The sequence below is a fragment of the Acyrthosiphon pisum genome, chromosome X, assembly GCF_005508785.2.
Source record: "Acyrthosiphon pisum isolate AL4f chromosome X, pea_aphid_22Mar2018_4r6ur, whole genome shotgun sequence".
Classification (NCBI taxonomy): domain Eukaryota; kingdom Metazoa; phylum Arthropoda; class Insecta; order Hemiptera; family Aphididae; genus Acyrthosiphon; species Acyrthosiphon pisum.
The window spans coordinates 56612132-56639124 of NC_042493.1; the positions used below are offsets into that span (position 1 = coordinate 56612132).

Genomic DNA, 26993 nt, shown 5'->3' on the forward strand with positions numbered 1-26993 from the left:
TTGAACGATTTTAGGTAGTTGTTGATATTATTATTATTCAATTTAACTTATGTTTTTTGCTATAGGTTAACTGCGTGTTGATGAGAGGAATAAATTTCGATGAATTAGGTGATTTTGTAGAAATGACCAGAGACAGGAAAATAAATTATCGGTTTATCGAGTTTATGCCGTTTTCGATGAACGATTGGGAAGAAAAACGAATGGTACCTTATAAAGAAGCAATCCGAGAGATCATGAAGTCATATCCTAATTTTGAACCATGTGATAACGAGCCGAATTCAACTTCAAAAGTAAAGTTTATTAAGTATAATAATTAATTTAATTATAAAACCAAATACAAGAACGTAATACATTAATAAATAAAACAGATACATTACCTAATATATTTTATCAAACAACACCCGCACCCGCCACCACACTCATAAGTTTAATGTAAAAACTACGTTAAGCGAAAAATAAACATTCAAGCTACAGTCATAATAAATAGTTATGAATATACTAATATAAGAAACCAGCACAGAGACAATATATTATTTTGATGTGTCGTACCATTTTTTATTTTATTGATATCATTATTAGTATCAAAATAGTTATTATTGTTTTATAAGCAGGAGGTGATTTTTCATGTTTTTTTTAATCTTAAAAAAACTTTTAGATTCCGAGTAAAGCGTTGAATAGTATAATATTAATTTTACAATGATGTGTATTTTTGTATTATTTATTTTTTAACACAGACTTTGAAATATCAAAAATATTTCCATATTCAACTTTGGTTAGTGGTTCAACCAACCCCCTCCCCGAAAATAAAATAATGTGTGCCGTGTAGAACTAATATTATTAATTATACTGTTTAGAAAATCCCGACTCATGATTTTTATACACCCATCCTCACAATTCATACGAAAAACGATTCTGAGCTTTGATAATCAGATATTAGTCCATAATATAATAGTTTATATTTTTATAATATATTTATATTGCTATTCATATAATTAATTTTTATATTATTAAGTTAGGTTAAATTATGTTTTTCCGATATCATTTGATTCTAAATGTCATATTGTGTGTATAAAATATAATAATGTACGTAAAAGTTACATGCTCACGAATAATAATTTTAGAATTTTAGGTTTCAGTAAGAACATTGAACAATAATACAACAAATGAAAAATCATGCATTCAACTTTCAAACTTTTTGACTGAGCATAAACATTTGTCAAAATAATAGAAAAATTTGCAAATTGTGTTGATGTTAAAAATGTATAAAACTTTGCATATTTATAGCTAAGGCTTGACAATTTATTACAAGGTTCTTTTTACTGAAATTTAAAAATCTTAACAATTTATGAGTACAATTTTTATAGACATTTAAAGTTCAAATTTTGACGAAACTGGATATTGAAACAAAGAACAACAATTTAAGTTATTTTGTTGTAGTTCTTTCGGACTTGAACATTTTACTATGCAAAATTTAATTTAAAAATATTTAGATTGCTTTTAAGCTATTTAACTTCGAATAACTAGAATACGACGATTAGGAATAACTATATAGTATAATATATACATATTAATCATATTATACCATTATAATAATTAATAAAATAATAAATGTGATGTTTTCGGTAAAAATCCATTCAATCTTGGTACCACATATTACTACTAATAAGTAATAGTAAAATAAATTACTATTGTAGCAATAAATGTATGATAAAATATACTTAATTAATAATGAGGCTGACGGACTGTCTACGCTCTGAAAATTGTTTTTCGTACACAATGATTTATCTTTGAATTTAAACCCACTTGTTTGTATTAATGATTTCAAGGACAACGATACAGTGGCACGAGACTAAATATTGGAAGAGTTATTTTGAATTAGTATTTAAATGTATAAAATATTAAAAATGTTAGCTTTTCTCAATAAATCATTAAAATTGCCTATATCAAAAGCCTTAAAAATGAGTTGGTGGCGTCATGTATAAATCGACTTCTATTATACTATGTAGTATATGTATACATTATATATTTATATGTAATATGCATAATTTATAGGCAGCCCAAATAATATAACTTTTTTTGTAACGAATTATGCTGTGTTTCATAGATGTATCGGGTGCCAGGATTTGCAGGCAGTATTGGCTTTATATCGTCAATGACCGATGATTACTGTGATAGTTGTAACCGACTCAGATTAATGGCCGACGGAAACCTAAAGGCGTGCTTGTTTCAAAACAACGAAATCAGTTTGAGGTGACTTTAGAACGCAAATCGTTTTTAAAAACGAGTTCGATTATACTATTTATTTATTATATATTTTAATTCAAACGTGTTCCGCTTAACACTGTTAAAACTATTTTTAGTTCCCCGGGTATAAAGTTTGGAATGAATGGAATTTAAGAACTGAAACTATTGTACCTACTGATAAAAACTTTTTTCAAATGAGAACCATTTACTTCCCATTAGTTGTCCATCAGATGATTTTTTTTTGTTTTGTCAATATTTAGGTTAAATTGAAATTTGAACGAGAAGTTTCTTGTTCTTTTACTTTCATGTACCTACCTACTATAACTACCTACTAATAAGAAGTAAGAGTAGTATTCAATTGAATATCTAAATATAATATTATAAATATGTTTGGATTTATACTGTTTAGAATTTATTTATTTGGTAGATACCTAAGATAATAATACAATGATTGAAAAAATTAACTTAACATATTTTAACTTTTAAAATAAATAAATACTATTATTGGTGACTGATATAATATATTTTGTCTTAAGTAATAATATACACCATATATCTACCTAGGTTTAAAATTTTTAAATCCATACATATTATTAATAATATCATGATTTAAGCAATAAGCATACATGCAAATTATCTTGTAAAATGTCCCTATATTTACATTTTACGGTAGGTATGTTCTCAAATTCCCGTATCACCCTAACTATCTCCGTGACTTGTCAGTATATTATCTAAATGCGGTTTTATCAACAGTATTCTAAGAAATGTATGCCCTTAAATTGAAATCCTTATTAAATTCCTTATAAAATTTGCATTTAAGTATATTGGTGTGTCACAGTTTCACAAAAATATATTCGGTGATACCGGACTTTTGGGACATAATATACTGTATCTATTTTATGTATGGTAAATATTATTGAAATTCTGATAAGAAAAACATAATGCTATTTGAATTATTTGAATATTGTTTTTGTCTAGGGATCCACTTCGGGAAGGAGCTTCAGATGAAGAATTATTGGACATCATATCGAATGCAGTGAAAGATAAAAAGCGGAAACATGCCGGTAATTTTATATTTTTGATTTCACTAAAATAATTATCAGGGTGTATAGGTAGTTTGAGCTGGAAGAACGAGCAACGAACTAATTTTAAAATTGATTTAATTAGGCTTGGCAAACGTAGGTGTAGGTAGGTATGACATAAATGTTCAATAATGCATTTTGTAGGTACCTACCTATAGCGAAATGACATTTTCACTAAATAGTAAAATTTTAATTAATATAGATACCATAAAACTTTCGAAAATGTTTTGATTTATATAATATGATGATTTCGGAACATTATTATGATAATACCTATACCTATATACAATTTATTGTGATATAGACCTTAGAGTATAGACATAATATAGCGTGGTTGCTAAATTGATTGTTGATTTGTGAGGATCTAAACATATGTATAGAAATACGGTGTACCTACCTAGGTAATTATAAGTATATAATAATATAAAATGATTATAATATTTATTGACAATTGTATATAGGCATAAGTAATTTCAACAAATAACGATATAGGTATATCATCATATCGATATCGAATAACGATAAATATAGATACCTAATTTTACAAACAATTATAAGTTATATTATGTAGGCACCTATATTTCTTTTAGTTTCGTACACCAATATATCTAAATCCAAATCATACACAGTTTATCACACTCATTATAATTTTATATTGTGCAGTACCTACCTATGTAATATAGAACAACAGAAGTTATGTAAGACGTATATCAGTAATTTTCAGGTCACTGTAAATTACATCTTATTTTTAATTGTTCATGGCAAAATTGTGACCTAAATATTTTTATTCATACGTAAATAATGTCAAGTAATATTTTTGAAAAATCAATATTTTCCTTCCCATTTTTCAGACTTCAGGTTTTTCGGACTGAGAAAAAAATAGCTTGAAAAATTAATAATTAAAAAATAAGTGGATGTCGCTCTGCTGTAGAGTAGGTTACAAGTGGGGCACTGTATAATGGATAGTATTAAATTTGAATTCAATGATATAATATCGCTGTATAAGAAAAACGATTCTGAGCGGAGACGGTTTGTCAGTCTAGGTATTAGACATACCTATTATAGGTATACTTATCTATAGTATTAAAAAAAAAAAATTGACCTATAATAGGTATTAATAATAAATTCCAAATTAATCATATCACAATATCCATCAGGTAACGCGTTATACATCAACAACAAACCGTGGTACTATCATAGATATATATTAGTATACTTTAGAAGTTTCAAGTACCAACAAATAATATTATACAATCATTACAATCACAATAAAATAACTAAAATAGTTATTCCAGGTTTTTTAATACGTAATTTCGTCCAAATTTGAACTTAAAATTACTATAAAAATAAACTGTGCTTATGTATTTCTTAGAATTTTTGGTAACAGAATTAAATATTTACGTGAAATCTTGTTTTAAATTTTCAATCCTTAGATATAAAAGTTGAAAATTTTATACATTTTTAACTACAAAATAATTATTCAATTTTAAATTTGATAAATTTTGTCAAAATTTCAACTTCAAATGCTTATAAAAAATAATTGTGCCTATGTATTTTTTAATATTTTTCAACTGCTATTGTAACAATGTATCAGGAGCTTTGTATCAATTTTACACTTTTGGCCCAATAGATAAAACTGTATTGATATTTATAGAAAAAAAAACTAAAAAAATTGAAAACTTACAATGTCCGTAAACAGCTCAAAAAGAGTCAAATTATTTTCAAAATTTTATCGTATATAGAAAATGCTAATATAAACATTCAGTGAAATTTTCAAGTTTCTACAGTCACTCGTTTTTTAATTACAACAAAATAAGAAAATCGTTACGTAAGAAATCGAGTGAATATCAAATGTTGTAAAAATATGAATTTCAAACGCTCATAAAAATTTAATTTGAGTTTCTTATAGAAATTTTTTTTTTGTTAAAGGTAGACAATATTATGTGGAATCTTGAATTACATTTTCAAATCTTAGATTTAAAAAGAAAAATTTTATGAATTTCTAACTCAAAATAATTTGCTAATTTTCGTGATTTTTACATATTTTGTCAATTTTTGAACTTTAAATGCTAATAAAAAAAAAGCGTGACAAAGGATTTTTAATATTTTTCAAATGTCATTGTAAAAATATAGTAGGAGCCTTGTATTAAATTTTCAAGTATTTTTACTCAACAAATAAAATTTTATTGACATTCATAGAAAAAAAAAATAATTAAATTGGAAACTGAAATTGTCCGTATACAGCTCAAAACAAATCAAAATATTTTGAAAATATTATAATGTATAGAAAATGGACATTTAATCAACCAGTGAAATTTTCATGTATCTACAGTCATTTGTTTTAAAGTTACACTAAAAACCAAAATCAATTTTCTCGAAAACAGATTTTGCGTAAAAGTTCCCGTTTTTCCTTAATATTTTTCTTTTGTTTTTCACGGCGCTTTTGAAAACTATATGAAATTTCCAATTTTGGCCTCCCGAATGCACCAACTAGATTCACTTTCCCATCAAACAAGATACTGTTGAAGAAAATCGAAGCAGTTTTACTGCCCCAAACCGTGATGACAGACACAAAAATAAAAAAACACACATCATTGTAAAATCAATACATTCATCGTTCCACTCAGAATCTAAAATTTGTAATTAAATAACTGGTAAACATTTAGCCACACAAAGTCTAAGCAAATAATTTTGTTTTTTCTTGCAATTTTTAAATTCTTATTTTCCCATGATTTTCCCTGACTACTCAAACTAATATTTCTACTACTTTGCATGGTTTGTAAATTGTTATACGTACGTTTCAAAAACACGTAAGCCGCAATTTATGTAATAGATAATATTGTAATAAATATGACTTTTCTTGTGAGAACGCAATTTTTATTTATATTTGTATTCTGAATAGAATTTTACAATAATATAATATATATCGAAATCAAAATATAAAATATAAAAATGAAATCTTATTGTTATCGTTATATTGTAACATCTGCATTATACCAAAGAGATATGGACAATAAAATCTTTGTTATAATATAAAATATGTTTTTAATTTTGAAATTTGCTTTTATAATATTTCCCAACTATATTTTCAGCATATTATTAAACCTATTCTAAAAAAAAATGTATAGTGCCCCATAGAATTTTGCACGGGCTCCCATAATTCATCGGCGCCGCACTGGCGCATGTATATGTCAAAGGAGATAATGTTGAATAATGTGAAGATATTGTTAAGCAAACAGTAGTCATTATTTTCTGCCGATGTTGACATCTGGCCGTTATCGTTTGCAACCAATTCAGCACTTAATTCGGTTTTACTAGTCAATTCATATATTTTTATCTACCTATTGTATTTTTTATAACTGATGCACAATATACATTATGCGGATATTTTTGCGAACGTTGCAATCTAGAAGTTCTAACGAATAACTCTAAAGATGTAGCACTAAAAGATCTAGGAAGACGTGTAGGTATCGTATAGTTAACAACACTGGCTAAAACATAAAATATGTATATAGTAGTTAAAGTAGGTGTATAGTTTATTGTGTATATAAAAAATATAGCTGAGTTAATCAAAAATGTATTACCTATCACTATCAATTAATAACTAATTTTTAAATAAATTCTGAATTTTTTTTTGTTAATTTAAGTATAAGTAGGTACAATGAATATTATTAGGTATTTAATTTAATTGTATAAAGTGTTTTTATGGAACATTTTTTTGTAGAGACAACTGACACGTGTATAGAATTCGATAGCTACAATACAATACTTAGCTGTTATCTCTTTACAAATATTTGTTATTTTTATGCCTATATGTTAAAAAATATTTAAATGGGTACCTAGGTACATATTTTTTTTCGTTGCAATTTTATTACTAATATATACTATTCTACACACTTAGTGACAACACTAAACCATCAATTGTAACATTTAAAGTCGTAAATATGAAATAAAATACCTGTATTTATCTAACTGCAAAATGAAAATAAGTAAATGTTTTTTTTCGTAAAATTAATACCTAACTGGATATTATTTGTCTTATGTGTCTACTAATAAATGGTTTCTTTTTAAAACGTATTTATAATTATTAACAATTTGTATTCGCTGGTATTGGTGAATAACAACTCGACTCGCTGAATTGCAAAAAATATATTGTAATATAACGCTTAATGATTGAATATAACAATGTTTTAGGAATGGAAAATCTTCCTCGTATGCCGAATCGTCCAATGATTTTGATCGGCGGATGAGTAAATCCGACAACGCTTACATCACATAACATTATATTACCCGCCTACTAAGACAAATATTTGAGGTCTAGAACCTTATTATACCTATACCTACCGTGGTGCGTTTTGGCCAGAAGTGTACTCAATCTCCTTGTAAGCAGGAAGGGAGATAGGATTATAAGTACATAATTTTAGTTTAATGTTTGTAAACATTTTCATTTTGTCGTTAATAATAATTATCATTATGTTGTTCATCATTTTAATTTATAAGACTTACGTACTATATTAAACTGTTATGTTTGAAAATAAATACCAAATAACTGTTTTTATAGACTCGAATGAATGATGGTATTTTTTTATTTGGCAAATCAAATAGTTATACCTATTGACTATTGGTTTTACAACGATTGCAACGCATTGATCTCAACATATTTTATGCAATTCATAAAAATATAATATTAATATATTAATACATTATATTATATACCCACCTATATAATGCCAATATGGGAAATCAGACATAATATATTATAATGTCAAATTGTTCATGAATAACTAGGTCCTTATGATAAAATAATAGAATCAAAACATTTAAATTACTATCACTTGTCGTTGAACTAAAGAACCTACCTATAACCTGAGCCTAACCAAAATGTCAAAACCAACTTTCAACATCTCTGCAGCCAACGAACCTGTTCAGTGATGCATACGCGTAGTATAAAGAGGGGCATAATTTAGGTATTTCTCTAAAAAATAAAATATAAGTGTATAAATGCTTACAATATGCCGTTAATATTTGTTTTTCATATTGGAGTAGGTACCTATAGTAGCCAGTAGGTAGGTAGGTACCGTATTATCCGTATGTATACTATAAAAGGCACTATTAGGAACTGATATGAAATACTATTTGTTTTTATTGATTTGGCAAAATAACTCATAACTCTCATTACATTTTTTACATAATTTTTACGGGTAGCTAAAATGATTACTCTAGTACTCATATCATATTTCAATATTCATTTATACTCAAATCAGAGACGGACTGGCTTGTCATCTGTATCTATTGAGGTTTTGTAGTCCCTTTGTGGCCATTCAGCCTATGTTTGAAGATCCGATATAGGTACCTGTCTAAATAAAACTGCCATTTGGCCTGTATACCCCAACCAATCCACCTCTAATACTCTTAGGTAATTGTCATTTATTAATTTTATTGTTGATGTTATTATTATTATTATTATTATTTAGCTGCTAAATAGGTATCAATTTATATTCACTGAAAAATTGCAAAACTTTTTTAAACAATAAAGTGATTAATTTATAATACCTACTTATATACCGTTTTAGTTTGATAAGGGATATTATATGATATATAGGGCTCAGATTGTAAAGCAAATGCTTCTTTTTATATATATAAGATAGAAATCTAATTTTTATACATAAATTCGTTTCACGTAATTCTGATTCCAAATAAACGATTTCATTTTTGCTTTGTTTTGTGTAAATGCTTTTTTTGATTTTTTCAGTTATTCTAGCTGTGGAATTTGAAGTGAGAGTTTTCACTTAAAAAAAATTTTATTTAATCAATAAAAAATGTGAAAACCCGGAATACGGACTAAATGGTTATATTGGATTGTTATAGTTTTGTTATCGGCTTGATTGTATATTTATGTATAGTATGATTACAGATTTTGCTGTAGATTATCCGATTATCGATCTACATACAGCCTACAGGTCGATAGCTATAAGCTATTTAGTCGATAAAATGAATCGTTTTCTTTTGAAAAACAAAGACTGGAAACAATTTCTGGACATTAATGATATATTGTGAAGCGTTTCATCAAATTAAATTAATTATCATGGGTTTGATTTAAACGAAACCTCTTGCATGAAGTATGCACCGATCACTTCAGTGGATGTAGAGCGTTCGTTTTCTATGTATAAAAACATAAAAACATTCTGTCAGACAATAGAGTCAGTTTCACTACTGAAAATCTTGCCAAATAGATGGTAGTGAATTATTTATTTAATTAAAATTAAAGTTCAATTTTTTTTATTCAGTTTTATAGCTAACTCATGTTAATTTTTGGTAATGCTTTTAAAAAAAAATCAATATGCTTCATTTTTGCTTTTTTAAAACAATTTTGTGCTTTTTTTGTTATTTATTATGCTTTAAAATCAGAGCCCTAAATTGATAAAGGTATATATAAAAAACATATATCCTCCTTACCCACTACCTTTTTTTAAAAATATTTATAATATTATATATAATTGGTATTTTTATAAAGAAAATATTGTAAATAGGTAGCTAATAATAATTTTTTTAAATCTGATAAAACATGAACACATTTTACTCACAAAATTTGATATGTAATAAAATTCTTTTTTTCTGATTATAAAAAGAATACAATTTGGTAAAGGTAAATACTGTACTTATATAATGTGCTTTAGGCTAAAAGAAAATATTTATGTAACTAATATAATTATTAATTTAATAGCTCAAACATAAACATTTATATCATATAAAGTATAAAGAATAACTTTTTTGGTTTTTTCTTATTTCTTTTATAGCTAAATTTAAAATATGTTTAAAATATTAATTTAAAACTTTGATATGTATACATTGTACCTATATAGTAAATAGTTATTATGTTTATTCGATGGCTTGGCTATAATAGTTGTTCTTCAGGTAGTTAGGTATATAACTATAACCTGAAGTGAAGTATTATAGATGAGCTAAAAAAAAAAAAACTGAATAACTAATTTAGGTACAATAATTATTACTTATTAATTTATTTTTCGTCTAAATTTCTAATCAATACCAACATCGACATAATAATATAGTCCTAAATTATGTTTTTAATGGTTATAAAACATAAGTGAATGTTAAAAATCTGTCTCATCCCTCCCTATCACAAATAATTTTACCAGCACCTAATTTTTTGTTTCTATATTTTTAACAGAAGGTACAAGTGTTTTTTTTAAATTTAAATTTAGCAATTTTGAAGAACACTATTATTTAGAAATATGATGCGTAAACTATAATTCGTTTCCGCATATTTTCTGCATCATTCAACTGTCACATGTTCCCGTCATATTCTGTTCTGGGGAATTGCCCATCCCTAAGTTATATAAAAAAATTATATAGAGATTTTTGAGTCAAATTATATTATTTTTTTTTTTTGACTAAACTCAGATGACGCCGCTGTATCTATAGGCAATAGGAAACGTATCTACCAAAGATTTTTTTTTCTGTTTTATTTTCGTGTTACAGTCGCTGACCGAACAAAATCGGTGGTCACCGTGATCCGTGGTGGACGTCTCACCAGAAACGTTTGTAAGGCGTCTATCAGCGGCCATCACGCTAGAAACATTTGTACGGGTAGCGGCAGTGGTGACGACCAGCCACGCCTGACGCACGTGGACGGGCGGTCGGGAGACGCACGCATGGTGGACGTTTCGGGAAAACGTGAAACTCGGAGGACGGCCACAGCGGTGGCTCAGGTCCGGTTGGACGCGACGGCCACCCGGCTAATTGCCGAGGACGCGTGCAAAAAAGGTGACGTGCTGTCCGTGGCCAGGCTGGCGGGCATATGCGCAGCTAAGGCCACGTGGCAACTGATACCGCTGTGCCACCAGATCCGGCTGGACTCGGTGACGGTGGACGCCCGGCTGGACGAGCGCCGCTGCCGCGTCCACATAACGGCCACGGCCGTTAGCACCGACCGGACGGGTGTCGAGATGGAGTGCCTGACGGCGTGCTCAGTAGCAGCACTCACGGTTTACGATATGTGCAAAGCTGTCACCCGGGACATGGTCATCGAGCACGTCAAGCTCTTGTCTAAGACGGGTGGTAAAACCGATTATCGAGCAAAGGGCAATGACGACGATTATAGCGCTGACGATTGAATCGGGGTAAAAGACGCGTTTATATGTCATTACGTTTATTTTAGGGAATAGGGAGGTTATCAAATCGTTTTTAGAATTTTTCGGCAAGTAAAATTACTTCAAGACTTGTTTGTTCTTCAATGTACATATTCTATATTATATTACAGTAATCAGAAGTTGATTGATGCTGGCCGATTTGTTTTATACGAGGCGTGTATTAAAAGTAAGGTCTCCATTTATTTTTTTCACGTTAAAGAACATTTATTTACAAAGTTACGTAACGTGTAATATTTTGTAACAATACCTAAATATTTCATAATTTTGTAGGTAAGAATCTATTATAGCTCATAGTATATCATTCACACATTTTTTTATTAGAAAATTAAAAAAAATATTAACAGATTTTAAAAATCCAAACATTGTACATCGACGTATGGCCGATAAAGTATAGGTACCTATGTTCTAAGTACACTAAGTGAAACATACCTAACAAAAACATAATTCAATCATTTTGACAAGTATCTATTAAAGTAATTTTACTCACTGAAAAATCAAATGTTTGTATTTTATTTAAGCTAGAACCTACCTATTTGTACAATTGTATAGATTAAATTATAAATAAAAATATTAAAAATTATCGAATGTTTAGATTTAATTGTACTAACTATATTGTACTAATACAGTAAATACTATGCAAGATCTTTTGCATAGAGGTGACTCCTGGAACCTAAAATAAAACCTAATATTATATTAAATTAAGAAAATCGAAATAGGTAAGTAAAATTAATGTGCCATAATATAACAGCACATCATAATATTAGGTATATATTAATTATATATTAAGTTTATTTGCTTACAGTTTGTTACATAATATGTATATGGTATTATAAATATAGAATATTATATCACTTGGGCCTATATATTATTATAATGGGTTTGTTTGGCATTAAATCTACAAAATTAATATACATTATAAATGTTGTTTCGAAATGGTAACTATGAGTTGTACATGTATTACATTCATATAATATATGTTATGTATTATTATCGAATAGCCCAATATAATATTATTTAACTTATAAACTATAATACTTAATCGTAGTCATTTCCATAATATTAATATATTATATGGATAGCATGTGTAACATATACATAATAATAAATAAATAATAATACAGGAATTAATTATAATATTTCTTAATGCAGAAATTAAATGAAAATATTAAAACATACATAATTACAGTTTTAATTTTAATATTATAATTTATTTGTTATTAATATACATAAGTGTATGATTAACAACATTAAATGACCACAAACAAAAATAATAAATCAGCAATATAATTTTAACATTTATGTGGAAAACAAATTAAAATATTAAAGCTTGTATGATTATTTTGAACAGATTGTTGGATAGACTTTAACATAGCTTCTAATTACATTTGAGTATTTGATTTATGGTTATGAAAACATTAGAATTAAACTGTTTATAGATATCTTGACATCTTGTTCATAATAATTTAATAAACACAAAAATCCAAAGATTTTTTTATTATTTGTCTGGGTAATTTTTTTTTTTTCAAATTACATAAAATTAAGTTACTAGAATAATATTAAGTTTATAGTAATGATTGTGCATAGACAATATAATGCTGTCATTAAATTAAATAGATACAAAAAAGCATTAATATTTAAAGGCATTTAAGGCTAAATAATAGCATATTGAAAAAATTTTTATCACCGATTTGATCCGATATTATTAATGTCATAGTAAACATTATTTGAGTGAAATCAAATTTTGATCAAACCAAGTCGGTAGTTATTATATACATAGTCATAATTTGTTTAGGTTCATGTACCTAACTCGTACAACAATATTTTGTCAATTAGTTCTTTGTATCTTATAAAAATCGTCGATGGATAAATTAATTCATTTAAATGTTTTAGACATATTAATATTGTCTTTGAATTATTTACTCATTTAAAAAATATTTTAATAAAATTCTTAACAATATAAGAAGTTAAAAAAAAAAATTTAATCACATATTGCTGCAATGAAACATAAGACGGGTTGAATTGATAGTATCAAATGACATTTTTGGTAAAATATTTTTACTGTATAGATAGAAGTGTTGGAACAAAATATTAAGTCAGTTAAACCATTATTTTTAGATTTTTACAGCAGTATGGAAATATAAATACACATAATATGGATAAATTCTGTGAAACAATTTAAACAGCATTAAATGTCATATTATACTTTAGTTATAACTGATAACAGAAATTTTTTTTTTAAATACCTTGGTACTTAGTTGAGTTTTTGACATTTTTACACATTGAGCAATGATCCAAATATGAAAAAGATATTAGTGCATTTTTATTTATTTAGGTATAAGATTAATTCGGGTCTTTAATAATTTTATAAGTATAATAAAATCATAAAAATAAATATTATTGGTTTCAGCTCTTAGGTGTATGAACCTTAACAGTTTCAGACAGTTATGGAATACAGTCATTAAAAAAAGGAAAAACTACAAACTAATAGTATCATAATGCTGAAATATTTTGTTTTAAGAGTTACTGGATCAAAGGTAAAAAGTTCTTATACTTAGAATGTAATAAATAGAATAATAAAACTAAAAATTATTCAAAGTATTGCTGGCCCCAAAATTGTAATTATGAGAACAACATTTCAAGTTGAGTCAAGACCGATAAATTAAGACATAATTTTGTTCTTAAGATCATAGAGATCGTCAAAATTAAATAGGTAAATGTTTTAAATGATTGTAAGATTTTTGAAAAAAATGTGTACGAATCAGGTTTTCATAAACATAAACAATTTTAATTAAATTAGTAAAGGTATTAATATTTTCAAGAATTATCATTTTGAAATGCAAGAAAAATGTAGATATTATAATATACCCAACTATGTGTTTAATAAAAATAATTAATACAAGCTATAATTGACGTATTTGCTGACTTGAATTATCAAATTAAATTGACAAATTTTATTTAAATTTAAATAATAATGCTATATATAGCTATTTATAATTTAGGGGTAAATAAAATGAAAACAATGATATAACAAAAAAGTTAATATAATATGCAAAATGATAAAATATTGTGAAATTAATATTTGATACAAATGTATACATTATACCTACATTTTTAACTAACAAAATAAATAAATAAATAATAAATCCTTAAATATTAGTGTCTTTTTAGTTTTCAGTTACAAGTATAAACAACAATTTTAAATATGCTAAATAGATGTGTATAATATATCATTAAATTTGCTTTTAACTAATATTAGGTAAAAATAATTTTAACCAATTTTATATTACTATAGTGTTTTATTATGTAAACACTATTCAGTAGAATATTAAATCAATTATTTGGCTACTTAAAAAATTTTATAAAAATTTAATTATTAGTAATTAATTAGATGACTGCGCTTCGGAACAATTAAGATAATATATAGCAACATATTTTAATTGCAAGATTATTAATCACATATTTTAAGACAACTGTTGAGCATAGGTGAATATTTGGTTGATTTTTTGGGGCAAGTAATGTGGAACCCAGGTTAAAATATAGATTTAATTTGGGAAATGGGACTATTGAAATTTCTACCACTCATTCTAAATATGTCCCCTCCTACACTGTTCAGTAGACTTTGAAGTTTGATTACCCAATCAATATATACCCTCGCAATATATATATTGTATAAATTGTAAATGCTTTAATTATATTTAATTTTTGTTTGTAATTTATAAAACAAGTTATTATTTTTATAATTTACTTAATAGAATATTTAAACATATATTATTTATTATTATATTATTTATATATTTCACATTTTAGATATGTCCAAAATTATGGTTTATTTGTGTAAGAAATACTTAAAGATATTTTATTCAATAATGCACATCATAATAATATTATTGTGAGCAATAAAAAAATATATTAATATTTATTTATGTTTTACTGGTTAATTTTATTATCTAAAAATAAGTTAATATTGTGTATTAATATATTTTGTAAATTTTTTTCTATAACAGAACATATAATATATATTAGTATGAATGTATAATATTTTTTAAAATTATTCAAGACAAAAATTTGACCAAAGGTACTAAAGGTTTGTGTAACAAGCTGCGAGGACTAATCAGTTTGAAAACTGTACCTTAACTGAAAAAAAAATAAAGAGACTTAAATAGCATAAATTGTTTTTTCAATTAAATATGATTTTTAAAGTTACAAAGCAATACAATTGAAGTTATAATATACTGCAAGTTACAACCATTATTATTAACTACTGCTTTTGTTCAAATTATAATTATTTAGTTATAGTTCAATATGTTTTAAATAGTTTGTGTTTCGGTACTAAAATCAACCAAGTTTTATTTTGTAACTGCGAGTATTCAAATAATATATAATATTAACAATTTTAAATATTTCTAATATAATAAGTATTCTTAAATAATACAACCACTTTAAGCATATTGAGGTATAATATACGTGTTTACATAATAATTACATCATAAGCTGGATTATTATTATTATTTTATTTTAAAATACTATTTTATAAAAAATAAATCTATTATCTGTCAAAAACAAAACTATAACATCATGCCATTATCTAACAAAAATATTTATTCTAGTGATAAATCCTATTATATATCAGTTAATAAGGTTATTAATTATTAGGATAATGTTTTTAAAGCCATATTTAAATAAATGTTTTTAAGTTTAGGAACATTTGTAACTAAATAATAATTAACTGCTGAAATGTCTTTGGTACATTTTAAAATATTTAACCTATTTTAAAACTATAGATACTAAAACTAACTAAACTAAAAATTTTTATTAACATTATAATATTTTTAATTGTTTATAAACAGTATTTTAATGTACCTATTTTTGTATTACATGACTTAAGACTTTTAGAGGTATAATAAAACTAATTTCAAACAATATAACTAACAAGTTTTGTTTATCTTATTACGTTTCTGACATATTGTTTGATTTATGTTGATAGTTTTTGAAACATTAATATTTTAACAAACATAATTTTGGGCAAATATCTAAGTAACAACTTCATCATTAATTGTTTAGGGAAGATACAACATAAAAATTGTTATTCACTTAAATGTATTAACAAATATTATTTTGTAACTAATCCGGAAAATTAATGTTAGCATTTATAACTAAAATGTTGGTATTAGTTTAATATATTATTATAAAATTTAAAATATATTTTCAATAATCTATACATTTATATGTAATTATATATGAACTTACATGGATAATGTTTATAAGCTATTGATATTAATTTATAATGATAACAATGGTTACGCAATGATTTGTCTAACTAAAATTAAATATTTATGTATACATATATTTTAATATACATTTGACAACGCTAATTTAAATTAATTTTCTATAAAATGGATTGTAAAGTGACACTATGTGAGATTTATTTAAATCTACCAACTACCATGTTATTTAATTTAAAATTTTATTTTTATAATATCGAAATAAAAAATCAGAACAAATTTCTGAATTAATTTTGTACATTATTTATGACCTATAACTTATAAGGTTTATTTTAAAAAGAACTTAAAGTAATGTTAAATGTATGTCTTAGGATTGATACTTTTATCATTAAATATACAAGTATAGTATGCACAAATGGTAATATTATTTTAATAATACATGTTTTTATAATTAATAATAATAATCATTATAGATTAGATGAATTACTTTGTCAAATTGTATTATTAACTTTTTGTCAGTGTAATAAAACTTTTACATCTAATTTAGTTTAAAAATATTCTACAAATAAATAAATAAATCAAAACAATAATAATTTAGTCAAATAAGCATGGAAAATTCAAGTAATTAGGCTTTTATAACTATTAAACAACTATAAAGCAAATAAATTATATACCTTATTTTGACATTAAGGAATGTATCACTCAATATTATCACAGCAATGAAGTTTTATCATCATAATTGTTCGTTAAGTTGTGTTCGTAGTTCTGGAAACATTTCTGCGAGTAAAACATCTAAAAGTCTGTAGAATAATTGTTTATTCATCACTGAATTTTGTGTACATTGATACAAACACATATACAGTGGAAAAAAAACTGAATTATTCAATAGTTTTAAATGTTCAACTGAAATTTGATGATCAGTCTTTTGTGGTGCATCATCACCGGGAAATAGAAGATCTATAAAAATAAAAATAATATTCAATTTATATATGTCTATGCATTAAGAGACTTCTACATACTTTCTAATAGTTCAATTAAGTTTGAAATTTTAGAGGGGGTAATCGATCTTACAATACGGAGACTGATGTAGCGCTGTATAATAGAATCAACAATATTACCACATATTGATTGTACAGCCAAAATTAATCGGACAACAGCATTTGACATATTGTATACATGTACTCCAAAAAAAATTATGCAGTTAATTGGGGTGTAGGGAAATTTTATTTGTTCTGATATTTCTTCTAATGTTGTTTGGTTTTCATCTTTAATTATATTTAAGTTATTACCAAAAATAGGATTTTCAGCAATTTTAAATTTCCTTTCAGGAGGATGTTCACTTAAATCTTTCCATTCATACCTGTAATTCAAAATAGATGTATCATGAAATATTTAATTCAGTATCATTAGTATCTATTTATTAATATTATAATATAGTACTATATAATAATAAACTGTTAAGTAGGTACCAGTATTATATTTAGTTTATACCTTTGTTTTAATTTAGTTTCGATTGAAGCCATAAAAATAGAAATGAAAGATTCTAAATTTTGTCCACGTTCTTTTCTCAAAGCCATCGGCATAGATTTCCTTAACAATCTCCCAATGGCTGATTCAGAATCTTCAAAATTGTCTATGGACGTTAAAAACATATGCAATAAATCAGATCCCCTAAGCTCAGGTTTCTGTAACAGTTGATTGAGAAACTGCATATATATGTCATTATTTTCTGTTTTTTGTAATAAAATTCTTCTTGAAGGTAATCGAGCATCCACAAATACTCCATGAAATTCAGTTAGTTTAGATTTTAATGTGTAAAAGTCAGCAAGTCTTCTTTCTACACACCATTGTTTGATTAAATCATTTTTAACTGTCTCTACTGTAATAAAAAATACCAATGATTGACCCCCGTTGGATCCTGATTCTAACTTCATAGCTGATGTCACATCAGTTACCTTCCAAGTACTTAAATCTCTTTCACCATTAATGATTTCACTATCAACAGATAGATCTTCTCCATACTCTGGATCACATTCAGACGATAAAGAATCAAATTGACCATCATATATGGTACTTGACTTCATAGCTCCTTTAATCCTATTTAATTTGCGACTAAGCTTAGAAGCACAATTTTTTTTTTCATTATTTGACGATTCTTGTGATGAACCAGCCTCTGGAATATTACGTGGTCCACATATCCAAGAAAAATATTCATCAGAATTATGAAACTCTATCCAGTAACTATTTTGTAAGATAGAATATGTTTGTTCGTAGGCTTGATATAGTGGCTTTGAATTTTGAAGTTTAATAACATCCTTGGATAAAACTTTTCTTAGTTGACTTACTAGCTCAGGATCGAAATTTATGCAATCTGGTGAATGGGAACTAAAATATACAGAAAATATATCCCAAGCATCTCGATAGAGCATGTCAAGTTCTTGAGATGATATTTCCGGTTTTAACATGCGTTTGTTAAACTGATCAACATCTAAACAGAATTGTAATAAATGCACAGCACCTTTTCGTTTCAAAAAAGCTGTAAATGCAGATAAAATAGTTGAATCTTTAAATATACTACGCATTTCAAGTTGTACAGGATAATTTTGATTTTCAGCTATAAACTTTGATAAAAATTCAACTTTTTTATCTTTACATGTCGCATTTGTTGAAATAATTGATGATTTGGATAATTTTGACCAAGTAAAAGCAATGTTGATTGGATTACATATTACATCAGATATTGGTAATAATACCCAAAGTGAAAGAAGTTCTCGCACTAAAGTATAAAATATCCTGTAAACCAAATGTAGTCAGTTAGTTATGGAACAAATAATGTTATTTTATATTTTTTATATAAAACTGATTTTATTTAAATAAAATATAATAATATGAATTATATTCATACGTGCATTGAAGATCAGTTTGTCGTATTATGAATGGCAGTAAACTTGAAGATACTTTTTTAAGGTACATAATCTCAACTTTACGATTACTGATAGCATAATGATATGCAATTTTTTCACCCTTTTCCATTCTTTGGCAGTGCCTTATATGGGATAGACATATTGGAATTACTTTATACAGCACAATATCTTCTAAATCCAACTGAAATATTATATAAAAAGTAAATAATTTGTTCATGACAATAAAATAATACTACATTTGTCTATTTAAAAACTGATTTAAAACGAATATTATCTATAACTATTATACTAACTTGTAAAAATCTTTTAAGCAATACACTTGTTGCAAATCGTATAACTTGCTTAATTTCCTTTATAAAATGTGGATCATTTGAAATATTATCATACCAATTTTCTATATAAACCTTTATGATTTTTGATAATAACTAAAAATAATAATAAAGAGTATTCAATTTAAAATTATTTATTGTAAGATAAATTTTACTTTATCTATTGAAGAATCAATTTGTTCCGGTATTAATAATCCTTTCCATGGTGTTTCTTGATTTAGACATTTTAAATGTACCTCACTTGAAATACAGTTTTTGCAATCATTACACTTATATATTTTAGTCTTATCAAATATATTCTCTGATCTAGAGGTGGTATTTAAATTTTGGTTTCTGTAAAATTAAATATAATTTTAAGCAATATTCTAAAATGTATGAATACTTTTTTATATATCATACATAGTTGCAAGTATTGTTAGCAAAATATATAATATAAATTAAACTTACTTAAGGGCATAATCAAACATGTAATATCCACAAGCAATCGCAATAATAACAATGATGAAACTCAAACATCTAGACAAAATAAAATATTTTTTATATTAATCAAGTTTTGTAATAATTATATTGTTTTAATAATTGTTATCTATCATATAGTGGTGGTAGGGGTGATCACGGATGAGAGAGTGATATAGAATATAGTCAGTCAGTGTATAGCTGGACAGCGCGTCGCAAGCGTTGTACAGCTATTGTTTTTCATTATATATTTAATAATATTATATTGCTGTGTATGTATTGTTCAACATTCCAATCTGTAATTAATATATTAGTTAACATAATATTAGTAATCAATGTACTTATAATATTTATTAAAATATCAATAATTTGACTACTTATAATAGTAGAAGTTTATGGGTACTTTATTCTTAAACTAGGTAGTCAGAATTTGATGGTTTGAGTAGTATGAATGACACTAGTAAAAATTCATCACTATTTTCCCACATATTTTTATATGAAATAAGGATTTGTCGCCAAGAACCTAGGAGTCAACCCATCCGGGAGCCATAACGCTAAACGATGCTTGACCACAGCACACATAGTAACTGCGGCCAATAACCGCACCACACTAGCCCACTTAAAACTCTATAAACAATTTGTAACCATTTGTCTATCTTAGAGTAGAAAAATCTGTTGTACTAAAAAAATATTGCAAATGTCAGAGTAATGTCGGGGCCAAACGAATATGCAGTTGGTGGCTCCGCCTACTTTTGCCGGCAGCTAATTAGGACGCATAGTTTTAGGTAACATTCACATATGAACAGCGCGTAATTTTCAAATTTGTTTAGAATAAAACAAGTTTTTTCTAGAATATTACTACGTGAACGCAGGCTTCCTTTGTGCTAAAGGTTTCATTGAAGGATCTTCATTCAACTGTTAACAGTAAATATCCAAGTTACTCACTAGTGTGATATCGCCTAGTGGGCAGAGCCATCAACCGCACATTCGTTTGGCCCCAACTATAGTTGGTACTTTTATTAGAGATTTTTGGATTTCTAGGTTTATGGCGATAAAAATGAGTTTGACTACCGAATTCTAATGTATTATTGGTGGTAAGTAGGTAAAAACTTTCTTTGTTCTTCTAAATTAAATTTAGTCCATAATTTGTCCATAATTCTTAAGATAATTCTTAAAAAAGTTTCTAACATACATTTTTAAATTAAACATGACTAAATTAATTATGCTGATTTGTATTCAATACCTACCTATATTTTAGAATTAAATGAAAAATATTCCTACACATCTATTTTTTAATTAATGTTATTTTATTAATTTTAACTGTCAATCTATATCTACATAGTACTCTAATTTATTATATGGTACACACAGTGGCGCCGAAGTCCATGCTAACTTTGAGCGGTGGCCCGACCCCTTTTTATAATACTTTAATATGAGCATGGGTATATTTAAGCCATGATTATGAATAAATGTATATTAGGGTACCTCTATATTAAATAATTAAGGTATTGAGTATTGAGTCCACAAATTTAAGAAATTGCTCGATCATATTTTAAAAACTTTGACGCCACTGTGTACACATATGTACATTTATAAGAAAACAAAGAATTTTAATTCTAACACTCAAAATAGCAAATATGTGTTTAGCAGAACTTATCTTGTATTGTTAGATTTAATATCAGAGTGAATGGGTCTATTATCAATCTCAAATTTAAGATGGGGATCTAAGATTAATTTTTTTTTTTTAAACACGGGACAATTTAAATCAAACCTATAATTGTAATTTACACAGATATTAATTAAGTGAAGGGGGTGAAGACCTCAAAATTCAAAAGTTATACTTAAGTTATTTTACTGTTTAAATTTACAAAAATTTTTTTTAGGTACCTGAAAAATTATTGAAATATTAGATATTAGATATTAACAATTAACATAGGTATTACAAAATGAAACAGGGCCGGTTATAGGCGTAGGCGACGTAGGCACAAGCCTACGGCGGCAAAATTTATAACTATATAGAGGCGGCATATAAGAAAAAATGAAATATCTTATTTTTCACGTTTATTTTAGATTTTAACAAATTTCAAAGTACAATATACAAACATATTGTGTAGATCAATAAAACTTCAAAGCAATAGTCAATAAAAATAATATAGATAATTTTTCCCTGAATTGCGATAATGTCTCAAAGCATGTTGTGCCATTATATTGTATTTTATAATAACTATTGTAATACCTTACAAACAATCTAAGTAATATTAATTTAGTAATTTCTTTTTTATTATAATATAATAATTGACAAGTGTAAAGAGTTTTTTAATTTTTTTGCTCATACATATGACATTTATCTATTTAAGTTAAAATAAAATAAAAGGCGGCAATTTTGATCTGCCTACATATAAAAAATTGCTTGCGCCGGCCCTGAAATGAAATATCCTATATTTCTTATACAGACTATAAGTAAACATTTGAAAATTAAAATTTATTTTTCTTCATATAAAATTTAATAATATAAAAAAATATTAAATATTATTTAAAATTAAAATTAAAATTATTTAAAAGTTACCTAAAACAAATATAATTAAAAAAATAATAAGCATTTGTGATTTAGATTTATTATCATTTAAATTTTAAAATGCTACATGATAAGAAAAAAATTAATTTATGAAATAATTTTAAAATAAAGTAGGTATATACAGAATAGATTATTCAAGATACGTGACAAAAATGTTATTTTTGACCTTTTGTCAGGACACCGGCCACCAGGACACTTCAAGTACGGGACAAATGGAATCCCAAAGTTAAGATTATTATCTGTGTTTTTATGTTTTTTGTTTTAATGCGCTGTATGAGCTCTATGTGCTGTATGAGAATTCATAAATTTTAATATATTTTTATATACTCACAACATGCATAAAAATATCAACAGTGTAAAAAAAGGCCAAGATAAAAACACATATTATGATGTTCTTAATAATAAGTCAGTTCACTCTAATAATAAAGCTAACACAATATTGATTGTGCTGATGTTGCAAATGGGTCAGAAAAAAACAACTATTTTTTTTGAAATTATCTTAGAAAAACATTTAAATAAATTATCCATACATTTTTAGAAGAAGTAAAGAAGTAAATGCATATAACGAAAAGTTTACAGTAGATGCAATATTCAATATTTACGTAATAATTTATGTAATTTATATTCTAATGTACATAAGCTTGTACGTATTTATAAATAATTAAATTGTAATATTAAAGAATGTTTTTAAATAAATAACAGAACTATAATGATTATAATATATTATAATAGTTTTATTCCAGTTCATAAAATAAAGAATACCTACCATTATAAGTAAATAAATAAATGAAGAAAAATGACAGGTATAGTTGAAATGATTTTTTAAAATCCTAGCATATTGTGTACAGACTTGGTGTGTTTTCAACTTACCCCCATATAAACAAATTGAACAGTAGTATACAGCTAATGGCTACTAAGCCATAGTTAACAATCCTGTCATCTGTCAACAGGTCGAGGATGTCTTTCATTTTGCTCCATAACAAATACCCGAAGCGTCGTGCAGGAAACCAACTAGAGACCGTAAAACACGAATTGGTCGATTAAAACATTAGTCATTGTCGCTATTGACGTATATCGGTGTATCTAATTATTTACAATTACCAACAATTATTATAATTACGGTATAATAACACTCGAAAATTGTGTTACACTCATGAAATAAACTACATTTTATTATATTATAACAACTAACAAGTCAGTGATTTGTTACGAGTTATGAGTTATCTTATCAATAGTGACTGTGATTACGTTTTTATCATCGGGCGTGCTCGTTTCTCGACATATATCTATGAAACTAAATAACGGGCGCGGCTCATAAGTATATGACCGCGATCGATATGCCATAATATTCTATGTATGTATATATTATATAAATGTTCATTATAATAATACTCTACTGTCGTCAGTACCTACTCAGTCGATGTCAATCGAATATTATTATAATGAATTGCCGCCTATACTTAAGCTCAGCAATTATTTTCAAATTGTGTCTGACAGCCAGACAGCCAGTAACCTGCATTATGGATTAATTATATTTTTCTTATTTTTTTTTTTTTCAATTAGTACCTACGGAAATGTCAAACATTCAAATATCAATGATCCCTGAACATCCGAGACAAAATTAAAATTGTACATTTTTCTTAAAATCTTTACATACTTTATTAAATTATTGTAATTTGTACGTATGGGCACCTATTAAATATAGGTACCTATACGGCTATACGAAAAAAATATGCTATTCTGTTACCTATTCTGAAAGAAGGAAATTAGCAATACTTGAACTTCTTACTTCAATGCTTATAAAAATATTCAATAATAGGTATACCTATTAAATAATTATTGTGTCTTTTATATATTTTTATTATTGCTAATGAACACACATTTTTTACGACTTATGAGGGATATTGCGTATAGGTAGGTACACATTTTTAAACCCGTGAGGAAGGTATTATAGGTATGAATTTTTAATACAAAATAATTCGCTAATTTCTGAGAATTTGTCATTTTGAGAGAATTTGAATAGCTATACCTCTTGGCTCTTAAACAAAAAACTATAGATTTTTATCATACATACCTACCTACTCAATATCTAATGATATTAGACAGCCTATATCAGAGATCCAACTGGTGGCATTTTCAACTGACCAGTGCTACATTTAAAATTACTTTAAAAAAATATAAAATGTTAGGATTTCTCTGTATTTTATTTTATTATATTTATTAAATTATTAAAATTGATGTAATAATATATATGTTCATCGTAAAACGTAGAATTCTTACTTAGCTTTTTTTTTGCTTTCTATGTTCTCTGGCATAGGCGTAAATAATGGGGGGAGGGCTTAGGCCCCCTTGAACGTAATCGCGGTTTAAGATAGGTCTATCTTAAACCTTTAAGGATACACAAAACATGTACACATACACATTGGGTATAATAGTATAATACTATATAGTGTATAATGCAGAAATGTACTTAACCTTTTGGATCTTGTTTTCGATACTTTTTTCAAACACATTACCTACCTACATGTGTCTCTCCAGAGGCGTAATTTGATTAACATTTTTGGTGTTGCAAAAAAAAAACTTTAAAATTAAATAAATAAGTATACCTATTCAACAAGTGTTATTATCGACGTTTATGGCGGTATTTATAATATATAGCTATACACGTCTTATACCTTAGTAGTTGTGATGTTCATAACAGATAAGCAATACTCGACGGCAATTATTAATTGAGGAAAAAAATTTAAAAATAGCTGGAAAATTAAATTCAACTTTAATGTAATCATGATTCATGACATAATTCAAGTAATTCCACGAAAAAACCGTTAATTTTTTTGTTCGGGAATAGGTTTTGGTTATAAAACTGGGATTGAAAATATGAGGTAACCGCTTTGATGTTAATATTTAGATATTTACCTTGATTAGGTACCGATAACCAATAACAGCTTCCAGCATTTCAAAACTAAAAGTGGTTACCTATCGGTTTTCGGTTCTCAAATTTACGGTTTTTTACCGGTTTTCGTTACAAACCGGTTACCGGTTTTAAGCCCTGAAATAAAGAATATTTTTTTTTTTTTTGGGGGTGGCTAAGCCTTATTGTATAACATTGAACACTATTGGCGATTGAAAGCTTATTAATTATCAGGCCGGCGGGGGGGCGGATCTGTAACGGGGAACATGTAAAATAACATATAAATAATACACAGCGTCCCCGTTACATTCTATCAATTTCAATCGCCAATAGTAGGTATTGTTTGTGTGAACTGTGAATATTGTCAGTTATATTATCATGTGGGCCAAAATTGCAGGTCTGTGTGACTACCTATATTTTGTTGTCAAATAACCAAAAACATGCATTATAATTTTATATTACATAACACTTCTTAATATCATAACAGTCATGCAGTTTATACTTCAATAAAATAACATTAATAACATCGATGTAGGAGCGAAGTCGATAAAATCTATGTAGGTAAATAATATAAATCTGAAACAAATGACTTGTTATTATAACAAGACGTGTATATTTAAATAAATACCACTGATGTCAATCAATTGCAACTAGGCAAACAGAGTATAAGACACACACAAGATATTGAATGACATAAATTACTTTATTTATGAAAAACATTAACATTTTTAAGAAATATTATATAAATAAGTTTTTATGATACATACAAATAATTAACATTAATATTGAACATCTCAATTTCAAAAAAAATGAAAGTACCAGTCTTGTAAGTTTCACAATGCTTACTTAGATATTAAATACAAAATATATAATGTCTATTATGACAAAAAAATTATACAGTAAATAAATTATTGATGGTGATATTCATAAAAACAATTCCTTTTTTTTGTTACACATAAATGTACATTGCACTTTGTGCAAGTCACATGAGATTTCTTTGAACATCCGTCGTTTTTACATAAGGTTGCATCTTTCAAATCATCAAATTCAGGTAAGTGATTTATATGATCATAGCGTAG

General features: G+C 26.4%; 2 protein-coding genes across 5 annotated transcripts in view; one reads left to right on the forward strand and one right to left on the reverse strand.

Annotated features, from left to right (window-relative positions):
• Window positions 1–12044, forward strand: part of LOC100165501 (GTP 3',8-cyclase, mitochondrial) — an 18712-nt gene extending 6668 nt beyond the window's left edge. Inside the window, exons 5-8 of one of the 3 annotated variants that reach the window (XM_001952053.5) lie at window positions 66–290; window positions 2105–2250; window positions 3223–3308; window positions 10827–12039. In XM_001952053.5, the coding sequence (XP_001952088.2) occupies window positions 66–290; window positions 2105–2250; window positions 3223–3308; window positions 10827–11461 (1092 nt within the window). In that variant the 3' untranslated portion in view covers window positions 11462–12039. Of the gene's footprint in view, window positions 1–65; window positions 291–2104; window positions 2251–3222; window positions 3309–7520; window positions 7895–10826 lie in introns of those variants that run through there. The other 2 variants (XM_008187518.3, XM_003240595.4) reach the window with 2 other exon arrangements.
• A 3425-nt stretch (window positions 12045–15469) lies between these two features.
• On the reverse strand, window positions 15470–24212 carry LOC100167542 (sorting nexin-14). 2 transcript variants are annotated; one of them, XR_510973.3, is made up of 9 exons: window positions 23874–24211; window positions 20420–20488; window positions 20128–20305; window positions 19937–20068; window positions 19625–19824; window positions 18211–19512; window positions 17739–18079; window positions 17394–17676; window positions 15470–15631 (listed from the first exon to the last, which is right to left on the reverse strand). XR_510973.3 is itself a non-coding variant. In XM_003240594.4 (8 exons), the coding sequence occupies exons 1-8, from the start codon at window positions 23969–23971 to the stop codon at window positions 17453–17455; spliced, it is 2544 nt and encodes an 847-aa protein (XP_003240642.1). In that variant the 5' UTR covers window positions 23972–24212; the 3' UTR covers window positions 17302–17452. The 2 variants fall into 2 exon arrangements, 1 of the variants encoding a protein (XP_003240642.1); XM_003240594.4 differs by lacking the exon at window positions 15470–15631 and having other exon boundaries at window positions 17302–17676; window positions 23874–24212.
• Between the last annotated feature and the right edge of the window lie 2781 nt (window positions 24213–26993).

Coding starts and splice junctions, on each gene's coding strand:
- LOC100167542 (XM_003240594.4), bottom strand. CDS start 23,971: ATGAAAGACATCCTCGACCTGTTGACAGATGACAGGATTGTTAACTAT. Junction 20,489..23,873: donor TTCAATTTGTTTATATGGGG/GTAAGTTGAAAA, acceptor TATTTTGTCTAG/ATGTTTGAGTTTCATCATTG. Junction 18,080..18,210: donor GAAACTAAATTAAAACAAAG/GTATAAACTAAA, acceptor TTTGAATTACAG/GTATGAATGGAAAGATTTAA.